Below are 26,834 nucleotides of genomic sequence, written 5' to 3'. Positions count from 1 at the left end.
TAAGTTCGGCCTGTAACAGCTGGTCTATGGCCTATTTGTCGGTGGCCGCTGAGCGGAGGTTCCTGCACTCGTGAGTCGTGTGGGGCAGTGTGATGAGGCCTGTGGAATCCTGCTGTAAATCCTTGGATAAGGAAGGTGGCTAGTGAGGGAGTGGGGTGTGAGGTGAGGTAAAACCTCAGCCATAGGACGTCTACTCAGCCTAGTCAGGATGTTTTCTGCTGCTTGATCTGGCATAGGGCTTTAGGATGTACTCTATGACATACAGGATGTATAGACATGGAGCAGCCGGCATTGGCTGTAGTTGTACGATCCAAAATGAAAGTTATTACAGATGGATGTACCCCCTACTGACCGAATGGGATGTCCGAACTTGTCCAACTGGGGCCAACCAGCACTGAGCTGTACCGGAGGTGGGGGGAAGATCATGAGGGCATCTAACTGTTACTTTGGCGCACCAGGTAGCGGTGTGGGTGGAGGACTGGCAGATAGCGCAGAGTGGTGAGCGTAGACCAGCAAAGTCGCGGCAGATCAACTCTGTGTCCATGAGGCTCCAATACGTGCCTGCCTGGAACTGTGTGAGCCTGGCTGCCACTTTGGCTGAGAATGAACGGTGGTAATTATAAAATGAGAACCCCCCGTAGTTATAGCCCAGGTCCACCATGGTGTGGAGATATAAGTCCAGCTCTTCCCTCCTGCTGGGGCTGGCTGAACACAGGACATCCCTCACCATCCCAAAGGTCAACGCAAACTTTGCAATAGTTAACTTGTGGTTGAGCCTGGGGTCTTTGGCCTTGAGGATCACTGATAAGCCCCCCCAGGCATACAATTTATTCTCTGCCAGATCCTGAACCGAAATGAGGAGGGAAGCAAGGTTGATGTCCTTGCCGTCCAAAATATTCTTCCTGATGCTGGCTGGGACCAAGTTGGCTGGGAAGATAGTAGAACTCTTCACTGTTGTACCTGCAGGAGGGGGTGTGGGGACCAGGACTGCAACCGAGCCAGGGATGGCCGCAGCCAGACGTCCCTCCAAGACTGTCACTCTGGCTTGAACGTCAGTGACTGCGGTGGTCAATGATGACGCCATGGTGTGAAGCTGAGAAATGGCCGAGGATATGGATTGAAGAGGCGCCTGCTGGGCCCATTTGTTGCTGGCGGTGGGAAGGGGAGCCTGAGGAGCTCGGCTTTCCTGGCTGTAGCGTGGAAGGGCATGCCCCTGCGCCTTAGCTCCACTGTTAACTTGGGGATGGTCCATCCCCTGAGGGACTGCACGCTGCCCCTCTCTGAAACCAGAGAGGGTGACAGAGGGGCAGATGTGAGGTCTTCGCCTGTGACATGGCTCTGGCTGACTTGTGCCCTAGTTGCGAAGTCCCGGTCTTTGAGGTCGAAAGCTCAGTCGACCAGAAACTGTATTGGGGGTGACATGAAAGTCCATTTTTTTGTCTTATCTATCTATCTATCTATCTATCTATCTATCTATCTATCTATCTATCTATCTATCTATCTATCTATCTATCTATATATATATATATATATATTTTTTTTTTTTACCTGGGGGAATAACGTCCAACCTGGTGCAGGATAAAACTACCTGATTCGAATGACCTAAAGGAGAAATGACAGATGGACAATGGTGAGTGGCTTAATTACATGCGATTAGAAGGTGACTGAGTGGCCGGGTCGTGTGACTTTGAAATGCATTTATGCGACTGCAAGGGGAACCTTATCGATGGTTTAAATGAACGAATTCAAACCATGAATGGACTTTGAAGGAAAATGGCTTTGAGAACAGTTGGTCTGGATACATGTCGACCGATGTATAGTAAAAAGTGGATTGCCCTAACTTTTGTATATAATAACCACCAAAATTGTGCAAAATAAAAAATATTTCTATATTGATCCTATGATGAAGTGTTTTTCTCTACCATCTATATTGGTATATTGATATTTTTCTCTTTTTTTTTTTTTTCCCTTTATATCAAAAAACTTATCTTTCCCATATATTATTTCTGATCAAAATGTATCTAGGTAAAATATCTTATAGTGTTACCAACCACTGTGTAAAGTGCTAGTGCTAACAAAATATATAGGTATATATAAGTGAGAAATAAACTGAAAACTAAAATCATACAATGTGCCAATATTACTTCATAGAAGTCACATATCAATGTATATATGTGCTGCACAGTGCAAGAAAATCTACAGAAAATTTTTTGAAAAATGTCCCCAACATGTGCACCACGGTACACTAGATGTCCTCAGTGAGTGATCACTCCTGTGCAGTAATAATGTTTTTCTTCAATATAAAGTGCTCCAAATTCACCACTTATTATGATTTCACCACCACCTGTTGCAATGGCCACTCACCAGATACGGTAAAAATATGCGCCTTTGGTTCATTTAGGATAACCACTCCATTTATGATGGGTCCAATCGCAGCCTGTTCAAGCAGTACAATAGTGTCTCTTGCTCTATATAGTGCTCACAAAAACATGTGGATAGCCATTATGGTGTAGTATGTAACTCTCATTTATAAAAAAATTAAAAAACATAGTCAAACTAACATGTTTTGGTGCCCCTTAGCCGGCACCAAGCTAATACAGCAGTGTATGTGGAGAGTGGAGTCTTAATCTGTCCTAGTGTCTCCTCACAGCGGTGTGTGTTCCAAGCCTCACACCCGTATAATCGGACGCGGTAGGAAAGTCCCCAGCAGCCTCTAGGCATTTCACAATAGGGTTTGCGTCATCAGGAAGCTCTATGTGGACTGATGTGCCTTGTTGCGACTGGATTCGAACTGGGCCGTAGGGTGAGCTGAACTGAGGGGTGTTCGTTAATGACGTGGCAAATCAAACAGTGATCTGAATTTAAAGTGAACTGTTACGTCGCTGAGGCGACTGACATTGAACAACAGTAGAGCGTATGACAGGATAAAAGAAACAAAATGCACGAATGACCCAACACTAAGCGACTGCCGAAGCTAAGAAGAACATGACAGACAACATACGAAATAATACCTCTAAATGATGGTGCCACGAATCGGGGTGCCGTAACTGTGACTGACAGTGAAGCGAACTGTGGAATATGGGATGAAATGTGGGCGAAATGAAATGAGCGAAATGATGCCAACAGGAGTCAGAGTGCTGCTAAAGTGAGTGGACTCGGATCGGCATGGGGGAATAAATAATGAGATGATCAAAATGATTGCCATGACAGAGGCACGAACCGGTGTGTTGCGACAGCGACTGACAGCATACCTGTCTATGGAACAGGAAATAATGGCTAACACGAGTCAACGTGGATTGGTTCGTCACGGATGCAACTGAATTCGAATCGTAGTGAAGGGTTGTGAAATGAACAAATTAAATGTTTGCCATGACAGTGCCACAAATTGGTATGCAGCGATTGCGACTGACAACAAACCGGACTGTGGAGCATAGAATGAAATGAGATGAAATGACTAGAACGAGCCGGTACTAATCAGTGCATCGCAGATGCGACTGGATGCGAATTGGAGTGAAGGGTACGTGAAGTGTAACACATGAAATGATTTGCCATGACACTGGCACGAATCGGTGTGCAGCCATTGCGACTGACAACGAACCAGACTGTGGAGCATGGAATGAAATGAGATGAAATTGCTAGAACGAGTCGGCACGAATCGATGTGTTTTAGATGCGACTGGATTCGAATTGGAGTGAAGGGTATGCGAAATGTAACAAATTAAATGACTTGCCATTATAGAAGCACGGATCAGCGTGCCGCAATTTACGACTTACAACGAACCGGACTGTGGAGCTTGGCATGAAAATGAGATGACAAAAACTAGCCAGGACAAACCGGTGAGTCGCTAATGCGACTAGATTCGGACCGGAGGGAAATGCGAACTAAAATAACTGAAGTGATAGACAGTGTGTTTCTTAAGTGAAATGGGCCTACTACATGGCGTGAAACAACAAGGTACGGGAATGTATGAATGTAACCGATGAAAAACGGCTCAGTGTATGTGCTCACAAACTGAGCGACAAGTTCGTGGTTTGCACAAGGCTAAAATAAGGCTGCATACGAAGACTTTAACAAATGACTCGTAAGTTCCGTAGCAGGGTTTCAGAGACACGGGGTATCTGGCAAACAACGATGCGGGAAATGAAGAAATGATGTACGAATCCTACCTGTGACAATTGAGCAAGACAGGATCTACGAAAACCACGAATGGAGAACCGAAAGCCTCTGGAAGTTCGGACACGCAACTCACCAACATCGAATGAGTTGGAAGAGTCAGCCTAGTGATGTAACGAATCATGCACAGGAACCGACAAAGTCCACAGATGAGTGGGCTGCTTAAATACCCCCCGGACTCCTTCCATAAATTCAGGCCACCATACTGGCCTTTTCAAATATATATATTGCACATATATATCGGTCCCTGCCCTCAAGGAGCTTATAATCTAAGGTCCCTAACTCACATTCATACATACAGTGGTGTATTTTAGTTTTGTGCTGCCCTAGGCAAGACTAAAATCCAGCGCCCCCCATCTAAATTTGCCCCACCCCTGTTAAAGATCCACCTCTTCATCTGGAAACTCCACCCCTTCCTCTTTAGGCTCCACCTCTTCCTATTAGCACTCCACCTGAAGAGTTGGTCAGAGACTGCAGACAACATACAGGAGAGGGTCAGAGACTGCAGGCATGATAAAGGAGAGGGTCAGAGACGGCAGACAACATACAGGAGAGGGTCAGAGAGCGCGGACATGATAAATGAGAGGGTCAGAGAGTGCGGACATGATAAAGGAGATGGTCAGAGACTGCGGACATGATAAAGGAGATGGTCAGAGAGTGCGGACATGATAAAGGAGATGGTCAGAGAGTGCGGACATGATAAAGGAGATGGTCAGAGAGTGCGGACATGATAAAGCAGATGGTCAGAGACTGCGGACATGATAAAGGAGATGGTCAGAGACTGTGGACATGATAAAGGAGATGGTCAGAGAGTGCGGACATGATAAAGGAGATGGTCAGAGACTGCGGACATGATAAAGGAGATGGTCAGAGGCTGCGGACATGATAAAGGAGATGGTCAGAGACTGCGGACATGATAAAGAAGATGGTCAGAGACTGCGGACATGATAAAGGAGATGGTCAGAGAGTGCGGACATGATAAAGAAGATGGTCAGAGACTGCAGACATGATAAAGGAGATGGTCAGAGAGTGCAGACATGACTCCCCATGGTTATCAGAGTGAATAGAAAAGTCTCCAGCCATTCATGGCCGAGCACAGCCGAGGTGTACCTCTGCTCAAACCCACCCGAACAGAGACTGCACCCGTCCTGCGCAAATCCGAGACAGCCGCCCAGGACTGTTTTTGTGCAGGAGACAGGAGCCGGGAGGAGGTGGGGGGGGCTTTTGTTCATGCGGGGTGGGGACGGCCTTTTGCCGCCCCCCGCAAAGTGCAGCCCTAGGCCTGGGCCTTGTCGGCTTAGGCTAAGACACAGCACTGCATACATACACATACTAGGGCCAATTTAGACAGGATCCAATTAACCTACTAGCATGTCTTTGGAGTGTGGGAGGAAACCCACGCAGGCACAGGGAGAACATGCAAACTCCAGGCAGGTAGTGTCATGGTTGGGATTCGACCAGCAACCCTAGTGCTGCTTGGCAGAGGTGCTGACCACTTATTTTAAATTCAGCATCAGTGGCGGCTGTTTTTTTTTCTGGGGGGGGGCTGTCTGCCGGTTCGGCATTTACCCCATCTAGGTGGCGGGGATCCGGGCAGCGTGCAGCGGGCATCCAGACAGCGTGCATCCGGGCAGCGGGCATCTGGGCTGCGGCTCCTGTGTCATCTCTTCCTCGCTTCCACCTTGCGTCTCCTCCTCCTCCTAGGCCTCCAATAGGATCGCCTGTCCTTTCAGCCAATCGGGTGACGGGTCTCAGAGGAGGATCAGTATTACAATAGCGAATATTCATTCGCTGTTGCAACACACCTGGGTGGGCTGTGAGCGCACTCTCTGCGCCCTGAGCCCACACTATTTTGAAGCCTATTCAGTGCTTCAAAAAAATACCCCCGACATATGAATTCATGCACCCGGCTTTCTGCAAGGGGCCGGACGCATGGATGGGGGGGCAGTGCTGGAGAGGGGGTGCAGAGCCCGTGCGCCCTCAATGGACAGCCCACCCCTGTACAGCATACTGTATATACAGTATCTGACAAAAGTGAGTACACCCCCCACATTTTTGTAAATATTTTATTATATCTTTTCATGTGACAACACTGAAGAAATGACACTTTGCTACAATATAGTGAGTGTACAGCTTGTATGAGGCCCCTTTCACACTGGGGCGGTTTGCAGGCGTTATTGCGCTAAAAATAGCGCCTAAAAACCTCCCCTAAACAGCCTCCGCGCTATACGATGGGTTTTAACCCTTTTTCGGCCACCAGGGAGGGGTTAAAATCGCACCGCTAGCGGCCGAATACCGTGGTAAAACAGCGCTAAAAATAGCGCTGTTTTACTGCCGACGCCCTCTACCGCCCCAGTGTGAAAGGGGCCTTACAGTGTAAATTTGCTGTCCCCTCAAAATAACTCAACACACAGCCATTAATGTCTAAACCACTGGCAACAAAAGTGAGCGCACCCCTAAGTGAAAATGTCCAAATTGGGCCCAAAGTGTCAATATTTTGTGTGGCCACAGTTATTTTCCAGCACTGCCTTAACCCTCTTGGACATGGAGTTCACCAGAGCTTCACAGGTTGCCACTGGAGCCCTCTTCCACTCCTCCATGAGGACATCACGGAGTTGGTGGATGTTAGAGACCTTGGGCTCCTCCTCCCTTCGTTTGAGGATGCCCCACAGGTGCTCAATAGGCTTTAGGTCTGGAGACTTGCTTGGCCAGTCCATCACCTTTACCCTCAGGTTCTTTAGCAAGGCAGTGGTCGTCTTGGAGGTGTTTGGGGTCGTTATCATGTTGGAATACTGCCCTGCGGCCCAGTCTCCGAAGGGAGGGGGATTATGCTCTGCTTCAGTATGTCACAGTACATATTGGCATTCATGGTTCCCTCAATGAACTGTAGCTTCTCAGTGTCGGCAGCACTCATGCAGCCCCAGACCATGACACTGCCACCACCATGCTTGACTGTAGGCAAGATACACTTGTCTTTGTAATCCTCACCTGGTTGCTGCCACACACGCTTGACACCATCTGAACTAAATAAGTTTATCTTGGTCTCATCAGACCGCAGGACATGGTTCCAGTAATCCATGTCCTTAGTTTGTTTCAGCAAACTGTTTGCGGGCCTTCTTGTGCATCATCTTTAGAAGAGGCTTCCTTCTGGGACGACAGCCATGCAGACCAATTTGATGCAACGTGCGGCATATGGTCTGAGCACTGACAGGCTGACCCCCCCACCCCTTCAACCTCTGCAGCAATGCTGGCAGCACTCATACATCTATTTCCCAAAGACAACCTCTGAATATGATAATATGATGCTGAGCACGTGCACTCAACTTCTTTGGTCGACCATGGCGAGGCCTGTTCTGAGTGGAACCTGTCCCGTTAAACCGCTGTATGGTGCTGCAGCTCAGTTTCAGGGTCTTGGCAATCTTCTTATAGCCTAGGCCATCTTTATGTAAAGCAACAATTCTTTTTTTTTTCAGATTCTCAGAGAATTCTTTGCCATGAGGTGCCATGTTGAACTTCCAGTGACCAGTATGAGAGAGTGAGAGCGATAACACCAAATCTAACACACCTGCTCCCCATTCACACTTGAGACCTTGTAACGCTAATGAACTAATGAGTCACATGACACCAGGAAGGGAAAATGGCTAATTGGGCCCAATTTGGACATTTTCACTTAGAGGTGTACTCACTTTTGTTGCCAGTGACATTTAGACATTAATGGCTGTGTGTTGAGTTATTTTGAGGGGACAGCAAATTTACACTGTTATACAAGCTGCACACTCACTACTTTACATTGTACTTTACATTGTAGCAAAGTGTAATTTCTTCAGTGTTGTCACAGAAAAAGATATAATAAAATATTTACAAAAATGTGAGGGCTGTACTCACTTTTGTGAGATACTGTATACAGCAGATACATAATAATACATATAAATAAATAACATATTCACACACACACAAGAGGAACACTTCTTCATGAAGAGGTCTTCCTAATGCTTTGTGTGTATAATCAGCGTATAAAAATATTTCAAATATAATATTTAGTAAATTATCACTATTAAAGTTTATCAATTAGTTGACTTACAGTGTGAAGTTTTGTTTTGAGAGAAGAAGCGTCATCAGCCTGCTCCTGTAAGATCTTTACTACAAATGTTCCAAGGTTACTGAGATCACAGTTCGGAATTATTTCCTTTCCAGAAGCTTTGATGTATGTTAAAATGGTTCCCTGAAGATCCTGAAGTACGTAATCTCGCTTCTGCAACATCTCTTTCAGAATGTCAATGTAGGCATGAGCCTGCTTCAACATCTCCTCTTGCACTCCATTGGCAGTTTCTAGTTCCTGTATTTTATCTTGAAGTTTTCTGTTCACCTCATCTTGGCTTTTTGCTTCATTACATCTACATCAAATTAAAGTTATACATATGAAAACAATAACATGCAAAACGAAGACCTGGGTGCTACAAGCAGACAGAAAAATATGCAGATGGAATAAATATGTACTGCCCTACCAGTGAGAAGACTTGTAATTCTTGCAAGACACTCTAAGCCCCCCTTCTGATCGATGTGACTTGTTATGCGATTTGACAGTTGCAAATCCCATGACAAGTCGCACCCCATTACTGTCAATGGGACTGTTCATATCACCATGGCTTATGTCGCAGCAATTATGAAAAAGGTTCTCGCACTACTCTTTACCGATTCACTGCAACTTGCTGGTGCTGACAGCTCAGCCTGGGACCAGACTGGAGCGGCTGCAGGATAGGTAAGTATAGCAAACTTTTCTTTACAGGGTAAGATAGATTAGGCTTAGAATGGGGTTTGGAGTTGGTTTAGAATTACACGGTAGTTAGATTTTGCCTTTACTGCCACTTTAAACCCAGTATGAAATGGTCCAGGGCACCACCTTCTCCAGTTAAATTAGCTCTCCAAACCTAGCAGTACATAAGATATACGGTATGCCTAACTAGACATAGGAGCTGATACATGGAAGGTGGACTAGCAGGAAATGTTTTTTCTGTGCTCAAAACAACCAATTGTCATACTTGTTTCCTTTTCATATTTGGAGAAATCACAAATGCTTATTGATTGCAATAGTGTTACAGAATGTTTGTGTTTATTTTCACATTTTCACGTCAAGTTTCCATCGTTTAGGTGAAACATTCTTGACTATATTTGGGAGAATACACATACCATTTATTTCCCCTGGCTGCCATAAAGAAGATGCAAGACATTTTCCACTGGCTCACCCATGTTCGGTTCTCAATATAGGTGATTGTCAGGTGGTTTTAACCCCTACCAGACATCCCCCACTGGATCTCATAGACTATACAGAGCTTTACACATGTAGGTGGTTGGCGGGCATGGTGCAGTGGTGCATTACACCAAACACTGAATGTTACTTATCATATATTGCTAGTGCTTGCCACCACAAAAAACATTACTAATAGATGATCTTTTGTAGTTAGCATCTGTCCCCACAAGCCCAGAAGGAAGAAACTACTTACCTAATATCCATCTCGGCATTCTTTTTAATAAGTTCCTTCAGATTCAGCTCATTGATTGGTTGGTTGAGGGAGTGTCGATGGTGCCCTTGTGTACTACTAATCTAAGAGCAAAAGATAGCTCAGTATTAATACATCTGGTTAAGTAACCAAACATCATCACTATATACTCAATGCAATTTCACATATTTCCCCAATGCAAAGGCACATGGGCAACATTCTGAGAAAACGTTTCATTTTTCTAAATGAATGCAAAGCATTCTCTAATTGGATGAGGTGAAGAGGTGATGACGTCAATATCTCCATCTCATCCAATAAGAGAAAGCTTTTCTGAGGACACCTGTGCCAAGTGAGTGACCTCCTGTGTTTACTAAGCAGCAGGGCAGCCGCTTGGCAGGGACCTGGAAGACAGCAGAGATCACTGTAGTAGTGGTGCCTACTACAGTGATTTCCTACTTCCACTGGGATCAGCCAGGTTTGGCACACATACTTACATTGGTCCAAGCTGGACCAATATAACTATGCAAAATTAAAAAGCAGAATCCCATAGCTGAATGTTCATAGATGAATGTAATAAACCTCAGGTCTCTGTTATCTGATGCTGTTTTGCACACTCAGGATCCAGAAGACTGGAAAATACATATCTCACAAAAGTGAGTACACCCCTCACATATTTGTAAATATTTTTTTATATCTTTTCATGTGACAACACTGAAGAAATGACACTTTGCTACAATGTAAAGTAGTGAGTGTACAGCTTGTATAGTGTAAATTTGCTGTCCCCTCAAAATAACTCAACACACAGCCATCAATGTCTAAACCGATGGCAACAAAAGTGAGTACACCCCTAAGTGAAAATGTCCGAATTGGGCCCAGTTGGCCATTTTCCCTCCCCGGTGTCATGTGACTCACTAGTGTTACAGTGTTACAAGGTCTCAGGTGTGAATGGGGAGCAGGTGTGTTATATTTGGAGTTCTCTCACACTCTCTCATACTGGTCACTGGAAGTTCTACATGGCTCCTCATGGCGAAGAAATCTCTGAGGATCTTAAAAAAAGAATTGTTGCTCTACATAAAGATGGCCTAGGCTATAAGAAGATTGCCAAGACCCTGAAACTGAGCTGCAGCACGGTGGCCAAGACCATACAGTGGTTTAACAGGACAGGTTCCACTCAGAACAGGCCTCACCATGGTCGACCAAAGAGGTTGAGTGCCCATGCTCAGCATCATATCCAGAGTTTGTCTTTGGCAAATAGATGCATGAGTGCTGCCAGCATTGCTGCAGAGGTTGAAGGGGTGGGGGGGTCAGCCTGCCAGTGCTAAGACCATACACCGCACTCTGAATCAAATTGGTCTGCATGGCTGTCATCCCAGAAGGAAGCCTCTTCTAAAGATGATGCACAAGAAAGCCCTAAAACAGTTTGTTGAAGACAAGCATACTAAGAACATGGATTACTGGAACCATGTCCTGTGGTCTGATGAGACCAAGATAAAAGTATTTGCATCAGATGATGTCAAGCGTGTGTGGTGGCAACCAGGTGAGGAGTACAAAGACAAGTGTGTCTTGCCTACAGTTAAGCATGGTGGTGGGAGTGTCATGGTCTGGGGCTGCATGAGTGCTGCTGCGGCACTGGGGAGCTACAGTTCATTGAGGGAACCATGAATGCCAACATGTACGATGACATACTGAAGCAGAGCATGATCCCCCTCCCTTCGGAGACTGGGCTGCAGGGCAGTATTCCAACATGATAACGACCCCAAACACCTCCAAGATGACCACTGCCTTGCTAAAGAAGCTGAGGGTAAAGGTGATGGACTGGCCAAGCATGTCTCCAGACCTAAAGCCTATTAAGCACCTGTGGGGCATCCTCAAACGAACGAAGGAGGAGCGCAAGGTCTCTAACATTTACCAACTCCGTGATGTCCTCACGGAGGAGTGGAAGTGGACTCCAGTGGCAACCAGTGAAGCTCTAGTGAACTCCATGTCCAAGAGGGTTAAGGCAGTGCTGGAAGATAATTGTGGCCACACATAATATTGACATTTTGGGCCCAATTTGGACATTTTCACTTAGGGGGGCGCTCACTTTTGTTGCCAGTGGTTTAGACAATAATGGCTGTGTGTTGAGTTATTTTGGGGGGACACCAAATTTACACTGTTATACAAGCTGTACACTCACTACTTTACATTGTAGCAAAGTGTCATTTCTTCAGTGTTGTCACATGAAAAGATATAATAAAATATTTACAAAAATGTGAGGGGTGTACTCACTTTTGTGAGATACTGTCAGCATCTCAGTCCCCACTCTCAGTGGAAGTAAGTAAAGGTGAATAAAGGGGAAATACAAATCTTTATTAGATAACGCCTGCAAATTGATTATGAACTGACAAATAAAATACAAAATTCTTGCATACATATATTATGATATAGGCTACTTTCACACTGAGGCGCTTTACAGGTGCTAAAGCGCTAAAATTAGCGCCTGTGTAGTGCCTGTAAAGAGCCTCCCCTGTGTCTCCAGTGTGAAAGCCCGAGGGCTTTCACACTGGAGCGGTGCGCTTGCAGGACAGTCAAAAAGTCCTGCAAGCCGCATCTTTGCAGCGCTGAAGGAGCGGTGTATTCACCTCTCCTAAAGCACGCCTTGCCATTGAAAATAATGGGGCAGCGCTGCTAAACTGCCGGCATAGCGGCGCTATGCCGGCAGTTTTAACCCTTTTTTGGGCGCTGGCGGGGGGTTATAGCGGCCGAATAGCACCGCTAAAACGACGGTAAAGCGGCGCTAAAAATAGTGCCGCTTTACCGCCGGCGTCTGCCCGCCCCAGTGTGAAAGTAGCCTTAGTGTCAGTCAGGAGAGGACTGGCAGGAATTTTTCCCTGGACCAGTACAACTGATATATCTTGGGCTGGTGGCACTGAGTGTAAATACTCCATCACTAAGACACCTCAAGCAGAGAGAACTTTTACTTAGTCTAATGAGGTCAATGGGATGAAATTATGCTAACCTCAATCTAATCTAATCATGTGCAAGCAAAAATCCATTTTTTAAAAAATTCTCCATGACATAAAACCAAATTCACCTGTAGCGCTGGTAGATTTGCAATCTACCGCATGTTAGGTAAATTTAGTAAATTGTTCGTTAGGAAGGTTAAGTTTGCCTCTGTTCCAGCTTGACTGACGTTGTGTGTGTTTCCGTGCTGACCGGTGGGTGTCGCTGTTATCACTGGTTAGTGTTGGAAAGGCAACGTGTTGAAGCATATGGATGCTCTTCTGTCCTGGAGACAACTCGGTGGAGGTGGTCCTCCAAGTTGCATTCTGGGCGAGGGTATTTATGGGACAGACACCATTTTTTGGGGTTCGTTTTACAGCCACCTGCTGGCCCTCCTGGCCGACAGGTATGCATTAAGGAGCTACCTCGTGGTCCTCCGTTCCGGAGGCCCACGATACTGCGGCGCAGGGGTGGGTTCAGAGGCTTGTCTGGGGCCTACCACCGCGGCCGAGGAATGGTCCTGAGCTGTCGGTCCTGTGTGACGAAGCTGGACAACCGAGGAGATCGCAGGGGAGGACCCTTCTTGGAGAGATCACACAGCGTGCTGGTCTATAGAGGGGCCTGGTGACTCGGTTGAAGGACGTATCCGAAAGTAACTATACAGCATAGTGTCGCCGGGTTGGCTTAAAGGTTCAGGCACTGTGACTGACATTCATTACAGAAGATCTGATACATCCTGTGGCAGAGGATCATACGGGTTTTGTTCCCAAGCAAGTCTGTGGCAGAGACTTTGATTCGTGCTGCGTACTGGCTGCTAGGCTAGTGAGAGAGGCCTATCCAGACGAGCAAGGAGTGTGTCCCACGAGGGGAGCGCATTCCATACAATATCTGAATTCTACCGGGACATTTGTCAAAAGAACCCTACAAGAAGATGTTTGAGTTTCTTCTGCAGTTTCCTTTCTGCCTCTTTCCTGCTGTTTCCTAAGTCAAGTGTTTAATAAAGCATTGAAAACGTACTCCAGTGTTGGTGCGTGTGTCGTTCAGAGGTAAACTCAACGGAACCCCTAGATCCGGTGCCGGTGAAACAGAGGGAAGCAGAGTGAAGGTAACAGACCCGCTTAAACCAGCAGCTCCACCGAGAGTTAGTGCTACACACCAAATTCACAAAAAATTACTTTAAAAGAGAAAACGCTCTACTCCTTTAGTGAATTATCTCCATTGTGCATTTTGATATTAACACAATATAAAACCCAAAACCTAAAAACGTAATGTATTGCAGCTTATCAATCAAATGTGGTGGCTGCATTCGTTTCCTTTTTTAGGCTTTTTTACCCTTTTTTCATCTGGTGATCTGGCCAGTAACACTCCTCCTGTAATAGAGTACCCCCACCCTGGATGAAGGAGCACAGGGGGCCCCCTTGTGACAGCAGCATTGTCAGTCTGGGGGGAGGAGAGTGTTAGATGGGCTAGTAGATTTACACTAAAAAATGTAAGCCAAACTCCAGCTCACACTTTATAATAAGTTACAACAAACTTTTGGAATAAAGGTTTTACATAAATAAGAGCTGATCATTTTAAGCACCCTCGTCAGTGTTAAATGGCCTGTCTCATCCCTGTAACGGCAAAGGAGAGCTTTTCTGTTGAAAAACAGACTTGCTGGCTGGATCACTAGATGAAAATAGAAGAAAGAGAGCCTAAAAAAGAAAACCAATACAGCCATCACATGTAAGAATTGTTAAGCTGCAATATAATAAATATTTACTTTTGGGTTTAATACTGCTTTAATCCTTGTATGTCATTCACTGAGACAAGTGAAAATTCCATTTGTAAAGTGAAACTGCTGTACTCCTTTAGTAAATCAGGGTCAGGATGAACTTACATGTTATCTCACCTATCCATGGAAAACTCCCCGAAACTCCATCCAATATTACAATGGTAGGATGTTGCCTTTGGGATGAATTCAAACACAACATCTTTAAATACTGGCATCTACTCAACCCAGGGCAGGTGATACCTGTGTGATTTGATTTATCACCAAACACTATAGGAATGATATTTACTTACTGCTTCGGGCCATTTATGTGCATTTATGAAGAAGGAGGAATAATCATTCAGCAATGTCTTTGCAGGGTTCCTATCAATCACGCAGGTGCTTCCATCCAGGCCATTTTGCATCGCACTACATTGTGTTGTTAAGCCACCGTCCCCATGAATTGTCTGATCAGCATGCAGATGTCTTTTTAAGGATTGAAGAGACACAGACGATAACGCATTGTGATTACCTGTTGCTGAACTGGAAGCATGTGATACTAGAAAATAAAAGTAAAAGCATTAGAATACATTTACTCACATACAGTGTCATCCACAATAACTGACCAGTAATGATAAGGTTACATTCTTGAATAGAGTTAAAGAGCATTGTAACCACTGTTCATTTTTAATTTGCTGTGTCCCCTGCTGGGGAAATTTCCCTTACTTCCTATCTTAGAGACCACAGAAAAAAAAGGGGGACACTTTCTATAACAGGGCTTCGGATCTTAAGCGCTGCCATCTTTGCTTTCAAAACCAACTGCCACTTCCTGATTACTCACAGCTTGCTCCCCACTGCACATGTGTGATATCGAGGACGCAGGAAAATTGGCCCTGTAGCCTCCTGAGATGTGTGATGTAATCCCAGGAGGCTGCAGGGGGGGTTGGGAGGGGGCAAGCTCAGGCAATGTCATCCTCCCCTAGGTGAGAATTCAGGAAGTGGGGGTGGCTACCATCAAAAAAGGTACTTGCTCCCCCACCAAAAAACTAAAAAAAATTTGATAGAGACTGAACAAAAATTTAGATAAAGACGGGGGAAGAAAAGAATCAAGGCAATTTTTGTTTTCGTGTAAAGGTCCAATTTAAACTGTGTGTAAATCAAAATGCAAATCACTAAATATCATTCTGTACCTTGTCTAACATTTTTTTTTAGCTGTGACAGTGTTGCAATTATCCAATAAATGTCCAAACAAATAAAACTCACTATGCTAACAAAAAAAGTGCATGCCTACTTAGGCTAGGTTCACACAGAGAGCAAATTCCACCACCCTTTGAAAAACGATCCTTGGTGGATCGCTTTTCATTGGATGGTAGTGTAGCAGTTTCCAGGTGTTCAGGTGGAAATCCTGCCACTTCTTGAATGTCTTACTTTTGTTGTTAACACTCTGCAACTGCAAGCCAAACTTATGGTTCGCAGTTGTGGCACGGTCACGTTGATTTCAATTGCTGAGCTTAACAGGCCATGTCTGCAAACCGAGTTACTTTTGCCATGCCTCCAAAGCAGAGCATGTGTACAACTCTCTCAGGCTGCCTTGTTAGGCTTTTGGTGGGCAATTGGAGGGCAGAAAAATAGGGCTGAACCGCTCATTTTTACTGCCCGTGTGAACGGATCCTACTTGTTATCTCCCTGATCACTGTTGTGTATAATCCTCTTCAAAAGTGGAGACCTACAACCAGTGTTCTCACTGATAACTCATCAGAGAATATTGATTGTGGTCTGCGGTGCTTATTTAAACAGTTTCATCTCCTGTGGTTCTCCCATTTACACAATCTTCCTCTCCCATGCAATACAATAGATAAAAAGCTGAATATAGTGTCAAGCTATTTAAAGCCCTTTCTTAAAGCCATAGAAGACACAATGCTCTCATAGACGGGTGCTGAAACCACATTAGTGTGGAAACACTTGAAAGAAGCAATCCCTTGGCACTAACATAATACAGTCTCTTGGCATCTTTCTCTCGCCCCCCTGGTCCTTTGCATACATTCATTTTCTTATGGGAAGGCATGAGGTGGCTTTTTAAAATGCAATCAAACTATATCTGAGCACTGCAAGCCGAAAACACTATTAGGGAGATTTACTAAATATGGAGAGTGCAAAATCTGGTGCAGCTCTGCATAGAAACCAATCAGCTTCCAGATTTTTTTGCCAAAGCTTAAAATGGATGTAAACCCGATTTTTTTTTTTTTTTTATACTGTAGAGTATAAGATTTCCTATCATTTGAGCCCAGTCTTGCCACACAGAGTTAATCCATCTCTGAGCAATCCTCTTTTATTGTTCAGTGAGATAATTCTTGACAAACTAGAAAAACTTTGTCAAATCCTCCCCCTTGCTGTGAGTGACAGGTGATTTACATCTCATGCATTAGCCTAAGACATGCATTATTTTTTAATTCCCTCCCCCACTCCTTTCTTCAGCAGCTCTGCAAGGATTGGTTGTTCCACACCTCACCATGATTTGGCATGCTGAAGTCATGTGGTTACTTTCCTGTCTTTTCACTGGATGTTAGAGATCATAGCAGAAGTTCAGTGTTAGAAATACACAGGAAAAATGCATATTGACAAGGGGAGTGTAGAGGTGGGCGGGGAGTCTACTGACATCACAACTCCACCCACCGAGCTCCAGACAACAGACCCACCCACAGAATCTGCAGTTTTTTTTCGGGTCTAATAACAGACAGAGGGGAGACATTTGACAGGTAAAGATACATGCAGGAGGCATGTATATCCTTATAGATAACCCCTATGGCAGTAGTTTAGAAAGGATGACATTGGGTTTACATCCACTTTAATTGAAAAAGCTGCAGTTAGAAGCTGATTGGCTACCATGCACAGCTGCAACAGATTCTGAGTGCTCCGGTTTTAGTAACCCCCCCCCTTTATTTCATTTTTAATATTTCAAGCAAACTCACCCATCAATCCATGTCTCCATGTTTTATATTGTTGGGAAATTACTTAAAAAAAACACCCCCCTAGCATTTTTGGCTGCAGCCATCTTGAGTCAGGGCAGATTATCCATGTAGCATTTACTTCCTGGAATCAGTCTGCCTTTAGCTCAGGCGTGCAGGCAGGAAGATGTGCTTGACTAATGCACCTCAAGCACCTCCTCCTCCAGATGAAAGAAAAAAAATGCTCATGAAGACTCTTGGGATGTATGACATCATTTTGGTCTAGGCCAGAAACCAGGAAGCTACTGAAGAAATGTAAAAAAAAATATATATAAAACAAGTAAATATGATTTACTTTCCTATCTATTTACTTAGGCTAACAGCATAGCTCCCAAGTGTCCCTGATTTCGAGGGACTGTCCCTGATTTGGAGCAATGTCCCTCTGTCCCTCGTTCCTCCTCATTTGTCCCTCATTTTGGTCTGTTCCATATAGATGTATATAAAATGCATTTTTTATCTATCAAAAAGTGTTTTCCAGTGCTAAACCTTTCATCTGATTTCTAAATCGCTGCATTTGTAAATTCCAAAAGCCAATATAAAGGAATAGTAGTGGTAAAAAAAGCACTTGTGGGTTTAACCAATCTTGTTTTTTTATACAGTTCTCCTTTAAGGGGGCTTGGCAAGGGGTGTGTTCTATGCCTGCATACTTTTGCTGATAGGTGTCCCTCATTCCCATTTCAAAAAGTTAGGAGGTATGTAACAGCATAAGGATTAAAAATAGTTAATGGTGATTGAAAAACTAATGTTCAGCTTTAACAAAAACCCACCAACTCACCTGTGGGCTTGGGGGTGTATACTGGTGTGCTGATATCTATGTATATACTGCAGATATGCACACAGGGAGTTATTTACTAAAGGAAAATGTACTTTTCACTGAAAGTGCACTTAGAAGTTCAGTCGCTGTAGATCCGAGGGGGACATGCAAGGAAAATAAAAAACAGCATTTTAGCTTGCACATGATTGGATGATAAAATCAGCAGAGCTTCCACTCATTTCAGATCTACCCCTCAGATTTACAGCGACTGCCCTTCCAAGTGCACTTTCAGTACAAAGTGGATTTGCCTTTTGTAAATAACCCCCATAGTCTCAATTATACTGGCACTGCTTAAATGGCATAATCTCTTAAGAATGTGGTAAGATATATACTAACCCATTACCTCATTCTTGTCTATTATTCACTAGCTATAGTAACCTGAACTGTCTTTCTTTTAGTAAGGCCCACTGCATTGTCTACTCAATTGCTAAATATCCCTTCTGAAAATATACTTGATTGACATGGTAGTTAGTCCTTTCAGTTTTGGAGGCTTGAATTAAATTCCTAGCAAGTTATGGACAGTTGGCATGATCTCCCCATGGTAGGATGATTGGGTAAGAAAAACCTTAGACCAACGTGAACAGTTAACCCTTGCAGTGCGGGTCCAGCCCCACTGCAAGGGAGAATTTTCAAATTGAAACTACAATAATCATTAACATTTTATATATTTTTTAACATGTTACTGTAATCTGAAAAGTACTTTTTAATGTTTTTTTCATTCTCCATTTCCATTAAAATAATATCTTGTGATCCTGCCATGAAGGTCCTTGTTAAGGCACTTCCTGTTATAGAGTGACAACACTTTGTCCCTGTCTCTGAACTGCCCCCGTGTGTTGTCACATGCACTTCCAATGCAGACTAAATGGCTGTGCCAATGCACAGGCATGTTCCGCTATTCTTACCCACAGGAAGTCTCTCCTAAGCAGTGACATGCGGCTGCCACTGGAGTACATGCATGTGTACATAAAGTGGCTGAACAAGACTAGAAGTGATCAGCAGCCCCAAGTGGATGAAAAGCAAACAAAATAAGGATGAAAAATTAGTATTTTGTAAATAAACATGTAAATTGCTTATGATATCAAATACTTTAGCAATTTAAAGTGTTAAGTGTTATATGTTAAGTCACATATATAAAACACTGTCATCCCTTATGTTTTATGAATATATAAAGTACAGTATGTCAGTTTTTTCAAATTGTTATCCTAAATACCTTCTTGCACAGCTCTGCTGTGCGGTCACGTGATCCCCCTCCGTTCTCCTTCTAACGAGAGCAGCAGGAGAAGCTGAGATTCCCCTCTGACGTATGCCAGCCAGCAAAAGGGAGGTCACGTGATCACACAGCGGCGCTGTACAAGAAGGTATTTAGGATTATAATTCTTAAAATAAATGGACACACTGTACTTTATATCTTCATAAAACAGAGGGGATGCAAGTGTTTTAGATACATTACTTTACAGGAATAGCGGCGTGATGGGCGGGGAGGAGATCGTCTCTCACTACACAGGCTACTGAGCTAACAGGCAGGGAGAGAGGGGGAGAGGGAGAGACTGACCACACAGCGTGATGCTGGAGGGACGTAAACTGACCCCGGTATCATGGATCAAAAGCCATGATAAGCATGGTCAGTACACATAGGTGAACACAGGAACAGGCAGGATCAGTCAGGTATTTTACAACATAGAAAGGGACAAATTACATGGCATAGATCATGCTTTAAAGGAACAGGAGCATTTTCTTTTCTTCAGGGCTACAACCACTTTACATTTCATTCAGCTAGGGTTTTTTCAGTTACTTTAACCTAACCCTTCTCTAACTTTAGTCCTAACTCTACTAAACAATAACTGTCTACAGGACTGTTATTAATAGCCTAATCTCAGCACTGGGGATCCTGTCAGGTAGTAGATTTTTGGCTTTTTGCAGAAATGCGTTAGTCTTTTAGGTGACAGTTCCCATAGTCATTAAAGTATTAAATCTAAAATTGGCCCCAGTGAAGTCTATGTGTCTGTATGACTGCTGTAGGCACATTAGACTTTATGTTCCTTTGATTTCAGGGGCTGATGCAAATGCTTTAATGTATTCTTTAAAATGCTATAGTGGCATAGAAATGGATAAAACAAATAAATTATAAGATCACTGAGATATTCACACCCATGCATGAAGCAACATTTGAATTTAAAAGCAAAAACAACCAATATGCACAAGGAAAAAAGCAGTGCAGCAAAGGAAAAGAACCTACTCCTGGAGATGGTATTACTATCATTGGCGGTATTCTTGTGGCATTTTTCATGAAGAGAGAAGGACAACTGGTTTATTGTATGCTGTGTAGCCTGTTCCACTTCTTTTTGCAACTTCTGGATTCCTTTGGTTTGTTCGTCCAGCTCTGCCCTAGGAAACAAAAAAGCAATTATTACATTTCTTCCATCAAGTAATGTATGATGTATACATGATTGGGAATATGGTACTTTCTAAAGGGGAAATTGTTTTAAAGTAGAACTAAAGGCAATTACAAGGCTCACATTTAATTCAGTTATGTATTCAGTTACAAATCATGTCATAAGAGTATTACTGAGGCTTTCTTTTCTTTCAGAAAATGCTGGTTGCCTGGCTGTCATGCTGAGCATTGGCTTTAATATGTCCTAAGCCACTGATCTGAAACAGGCATAGAGATAAGGAAGTCTCCCGTGACAGGATCAAGAGAGACTTCAATTAGCCTACAATAAGCCCTTGCACTTTGGGCCTGAGGACTGGGAGAGGCAGGTTCCAATGCATTGCATGGTCCTGCCAATCTGATACAGAGTGCTTGTGCATACAGTAGATGACATGATTAATGAGCTGGGAAGAATCCAGAACATGGAATTGCGTGGTGTTGGATACACATCTATTTTAAATGACAGCATACGGTACATCCACAATGCACATGCATTGCAGCACACTGCAGGATGTGATAATGCACTACCATGTGCTCAGGTGCACTGCACTACAAGAAATGCAGTAGGTGCAGTAGTCAGTTGTTGAGCATTAGGCAGCCTTAACACACCACAGGATAACACACAACATATAACACTTTAATATGCATATACACTATATGGGTTGAACTAAAAAAAGTCAGCTCCGATCGGAGCTGCTGTACTAACCATGGAAGGTTAGTTGAGCGATCTCCCCTGCTAAGCTGTTGTGTCCTGACAGCGGGATGCCCCCCGCCAGAACACGATTAGCGCTCTCTGCCCTTGGCAGGGAGTTGGTCGGATGCTGTGTTCTCCAGCATGCCCATTCAACAGAAGCCGACCAATTGGCCGGAAGAACTGGAAGATTGGTCAAACATTCCCATAGACACACACATAAACCTTGTGGACAGCCTTGAAGCTGTTATAGCTGCAAAGGTTGGGCCAACTCAATATTAAACCCTACAGACTAAAGCCGGGTACACGTGGGCCGAATGTCCAGAGACACTGACCGGTTGAAAAAAAAAAATCCGACATTCGGCCCATGTGTATTCCCTTCTGTCCGACAGAAGCCAGCCATTTGGTCGGCTTCTGTCGGACAGAAGGGAATACACACGGGCCGAATGTCGGATGATTTTTTTTTTTCTCCTGATATTCGGCCTGTGTGTACCCGGCTTTAGTCCGTAGGGTTTAATATTGAGTTGGCCCAACCTTTGCAGCTATAACAGCTTCAACTATTCTGGGAAGGCTGTCCACAAGGTTTATGTGTGTGTCTATGGGAATGTTTGACCATTCTTCCAGAAGCGCATTTGTGAGGTAAGGCACTGATGTTGAATGAGAAGGCCTAGCTTGCAGGCTCTGCTCTAATTTATCCCAGAGGTGTGGTCAGATCTCTGTGCAGGCCAGCCAAGTTCCTCCACCCCAAACTCGCTCATCCACACTATATTGCCAAAAGTATTGGGCCACCCCACCAAATCATTTGGTGGAGAGGGGATTATGGTGTGCGGTTGTTTTTCAGGGGTTGGGCTTGGCCCCTTAGTTCTAGTGAAGAGAACTCATCAGCATACCAAGACATTTTGGACAATTTTATGCTCCCAACTTTGTGGGAACAGTTTGGGATCGCCCCTTCCTGTTCCAACATGACTGTGCACCAGTGCATAAAGCAAGGTCCATATAGACATGGATGAGTGAGTTTGGGGTAGAGGAACTTGACTGGCCTGCACAGTGTCCTGACCTCAACCCGATAGTACACCTTTGGGATGAATTTGAGTGGAGACTGCAAGCCAGGCCTCACAAATGAGCTTCTTGAAGAATGGTCAAACATTCCCATAGACACACTCCTAAACCTTGTGGACAGCCTTTCCAGAAGAGTTGAAGCTGTTATAGCTGCAAAGGGTGGGCCAACTCAATACTGAATCCTACGAACTAAGACTGGGATGCCATTAAAGTTCATGTGCGTATAAAGGCAGGTTTCCCAATACTTTTGGCAATATAGTTTATTAAGTGCAATTTGTATGCCTTGGTGTGAGTTGGCCCTAACTGTGTTATTCATGCAATCACAGACTACAATGTAAAGATGAGGTTGTGTCACTTTGTCCAATAGTATGAATAAGTGAAAAAACTTAGCACCTGTTTAAAGTTAAATAAAGTGTGCAACTACCTGTAATACATAAAAACACAATATTATAGTAGCAGCTACCCTACAGAATAATCAGGCATGCATAACTACACATAGGTATATCAAAAATGCACATGTACTAGACAATGCTTTAAAGGAACAAATTAAAATAAAAACCAGTGAATGAGTCCCAAAACTAAAGATATCAAAGTCTCCTAATCAACATATAGTATCTCACAAAAATGAGTACACCCCTCACATTTTTGTAAATATTTTATTATATCTTTTCATGTGACAACACTGAAGAAATGACACTTTGCTACAATGTAAAGTAGTGAGTATACAGCTTGTATAACAATGTAAATTTGCTGTCTCCTCAAAATACCTCAACACACAGCCATTAATGTCTAAACCGCTGGCAACAAAAGTGAGTACACCCCTAAGTGAAAATGTCCAAATTGGGCCCAATTAGCCATTTTACCTCCCCGGTGTCATGTGACTCGTTAGTGTTATAAGGTCTCAGGTGTGAATGTGGAGCAGGTGTGTTAAATTTGGTGTTATTGCTCTCGCTCTCTCATACTGGTCACTGGAAGTTCAACATGGCTCCTCATGGCAAAGAACTCTCTGAGGATCTGAAAAAAATAATTGTTGCTATACATAAAGATGGCCTAGGCTATAAGAAGATTGCCAAGACCCTGAAACTGAGCTGCAGCACGGTGGCCAAGACCATACAGCGGTTTAACAGGACAGGTTCCACTCAGAACAGGCCTCACCATGGTCGACCAAAGAAGTTGAGTGCACGAGCTCAGCGTCATATCCAGAGGTTGTCTTTTGGGAAATAGACATATGAGTGCTGCCAGCATTGCTGCAGAGGTTGAAGGGGTGGGGGGGTCATCTTGTTAGTGCTCAGACCATACGCCCACACACTGCATCAAATTGGTCTGCATGGCTGTCATCCCAGAAGGAAGCCTCTTCTAAAGATGTTGCACAAAAAAGCCCGCAAACAGTTTACTGAAGACAAGCAGACTAAGGACATGGATTACTGGAACCATTACCTGGGGTCTGATGAGACCAAGATAAACTTATTGGGTTCAGATGGTGTCAAGCGTGGGTGGCGGCAACCAGGTGAGGAGTACAAAGAAAAATATGTCTTGCCTACAGTCAAGCATGGTGGTGGGAGTGTCATGGTCTGGGGCTACATGAGTGCTGTCAGCACTGGGGAGCTAAAATTCATTGAGGGAACCATGAATGCCAACATGTATTGTGACATACTGAAGCAGAGCATGATCCCCTCCCTTCCGAGACTGGGCTGCAGGGCAGTATTCCAACATGATAATGACCCCTCCGAACACAACTCCAAGGCAACCACTGCCTTGCTAAAGAAGATGAGGGTAAAGGTGATGGACTTACCAAGCATGTCTTCAGACCTAAACCCTATTGAGCATCTGTGGGGCTTCCTCAAATGGAAGGTGGAGGAGGGCAAGGTCTCTAACATCCACCAGCTCCGTGATGTCGTCATGGAGGAGTGGAAGAGGACTCCAGTGGCAACCTGTGAAGCTCTGGTGAACTCCATGCCCAAGAGGGTTAAAGCAGTGCTGGAAAATAATGGTGGCCACACAAAATATTGACACTTTGTGCCCAATTTGGACATTTTCACTTAGGGGTGTACTCACTTTTGTTGCCAGCAGTTTAGACATTAATGGCTGTGTGTTGAATTATTTTGAGGGGACAGTAAATTTACACTGTTATACAAGCTGTACACTCACTACTTTACATTGTAGCAAAGTGTAATTTCTTCAGCGAATGAATGAGTGACTTGTATAGCGCTATCTATGCGAACTGAATCGCCTCAGGGCGCTTTTGCCGCCGGTGTCCATCTGCAGTATAGCGTGGTCCTTTACCCCATAAAGTCCCGACGTGCTTACAAACACATACACATATTTATGGCCTTTTTTTTTTTTTATACAGGGTCTAATTGACCTACCAGCATCTCTTTGGAGTGTGGGAGGAACCGGAGAAAACACAGACAGGTACAGGGAAAACATGCAAACTCCAGGCAGATGGTGTCGTGGTCAGGATTTGAACCAGTGACCCTATTGCTGCTAGGTGAAAGTGCTAACCACTACACCACTGTGCTGCCCACAGTGATGTCACATGAAATCTTTTGTGAGATACTGTATATATCTGTGTTCCATAAGTACCATGTGCCTCCACCTAAAACTGGACAGTTGTTCATCTTATGAATTGGGTCCAAGGGTCAAACAGTGCCTTTGTAAAGGAAACATTACAAATTATTATGAATTCCATTTGAGATGTTCCACACATAGTATTGCCAAAAAAGCAGAAGGAGAAAACAGAAAGCCTCCAATAGTGAAATCATGTTTAATGAAAACATAAAAAAAAAACATTAAACCACTCACATGACCTGAGTGCACAACAGTACTATAGGTAGTCACATAGCAATTACAACTGGCACACACAGGACTTTCGGCTGTCACAATTTTGCTTGGCGTAGGGAGTTTTGTTATATACAATGGTCTCCTAAATAGCAAGTTAGGTGATATAACCTCCCCATTTTGTTATACAACGCTGTGCACATACTCTTTTGATGATCTCCTGGGGTCCCCCCACTCAGATGATTGAGATGAGTTATACGCACAGGCAGCAATATTTTTTTTTTTTTTTTAAATAGATCAATACAATACTCTACATATACTTACCTCCTTCCATTCTCCTGAAGAAGTGGACCATTGGATGGCAAACACATTAAGACTGCATCACTTTTAAAGGGTGAAGACTTTTTGAAGTCCATATCCTTACCTACTCTAAATCTGTACTAAGGCATTATTATTATTATACAGGACTTATACAGTGCCAACAGTTTGCACAGAGCTTTACAATATAAAGGGTGACAGTAAAATTACAATACAGAAGGAATAGGAGCTTACAATCTAAAGGATTCTATGTTGGGGAGGGGGGGGGATATTAACTATGTCCACCCCTGCCAAGAGTCTGATGATAGGTTGCTAAAGCACCAGGTGTTGCATTGTAAAATAAAAAAACTATCTTTAGGCCCCATTCATACTTGCAAATGGAGTTGTTACCAATTACAGCAGGGGGGGGGGGGTTCTGGCAATTATCTACAGGCAGCAGCTGCACTGAAAGCAATGGGAGACTGACAGCTCCCGCAGCTAATCACAGCCGATCATAAACTGTCTGCGTCCAGGGACAATCATTACAGGTAATCACTCCATAAGCGATTGAATGCGGGTGGACTGGGTCTCCTGCACGTAACTGCTAACAACCCTATTTGCTATTTTGAATGGGGCCTTATAGAACAATCAGTAGTGCCACGAGTCACGCCCCTGACGACGTCATCGCATGACGAAACGCATCAGGCGAAGCCGGATGTGACGTCATCGCGCACATTGGCTGCAGGACTGGGATTTTGATTGTAGTAATCTGACATGCCGGTATCTTTATCTTTTAATGTGAGTGTATTACTTATCTTTTAATAAAGTGCTTTATTAACCTTACTACACTATGAGGTTTGGCCTCTATTTATCTCTTTTTGCCCTATGATTGGAGTCTTAAGAAATCAAGTACTACATCTCCTTTGGAGTATTGGGATATTCCCAAAAGTGATTATGGACACTCATTAATATAGAGGGCCATAGACCTCTGGTAAGCACTGTGTATTCTCCATTTTGTGTCCTCACTGGTGGAGTTTTTGAAGGTGCAATATAGTCTGTCATCTACAAGACAATGCATTTTTTTGTTGGACTTTACGTTACCACGTTTTGAGTCACAAATTATAATGCGAATAGGACATCACTTGTTTTTTTTAAAATAACTTTTACTAATTTTGGCTATATTAAGTATAAGCACATGGTATATATTGTTTTGTTCACTTAGGTATCAGCTCCTAAAATCTGTGATTATATGGCTGATGGTTGTATGTATTAAACCGGATCTTTACTGCATTTAAGCACCACAAACCCAAAACACTATCTAATTCTTTTTTATTAATCAAAGAAAACTCCCCCATCCAT

At 43.8% G+C, this 26,834-nt stretch overlaps 1 protein-coding gene across 2 annotated transcripts in view; it reads right to left on the bottom strand.

Annotated features, from left to right (window-relative positions):
- CCDC158 (coiled-coil domain containing 158) overlaps positions 1-26,834 on the bottom strand; it is a 105,538-nt gene that overhangs the window by 53,417 nt on the left and 25,287 nt on the right. For both annotated transcript variants that reach the window (XM_073599779.1, XM_073599788.1), the window contains exons 3-6: positions 20,459-20,607; positions 14,718-14,962; positions 9,675-9,775; positions 8,255-8,567 (exon numbers count right to left, since the gene is read on the bottom strand). In XM_073599779.1, the coding sequence (XP_073455880.1) occupies positions 8,255-8,567; positions 9,675-9,775; positions 14,718-14,962; positions 20,459-20,607 (808 nt within the window). The remainder of the gene's footprint in view (positions 1-8,254; positions 8,568-9,674; positions 9,776-14,717; positions 14,963-20,458; positions 20,608-26,834) is intronic.

This window comes from Aquarana catesbeiana, linkage group LG01 (genome assembly GCF_042186555.1).
Source record: "Aquarana catesbeiana isolate 2022-GZ linkage group LG01, ASM4218655v1, whole genome shotgun sequence".
In the NCBI taxonomy this organism is placed as follows: Eukaryota; Metazoa; Chordata; class Amphibia; order Anura; family Ranidae; genus Aquarana; species Aquarana catesbeiana.
This window is presented reverse-complemented; position numbering and strand designations above follow the sequence as displayed.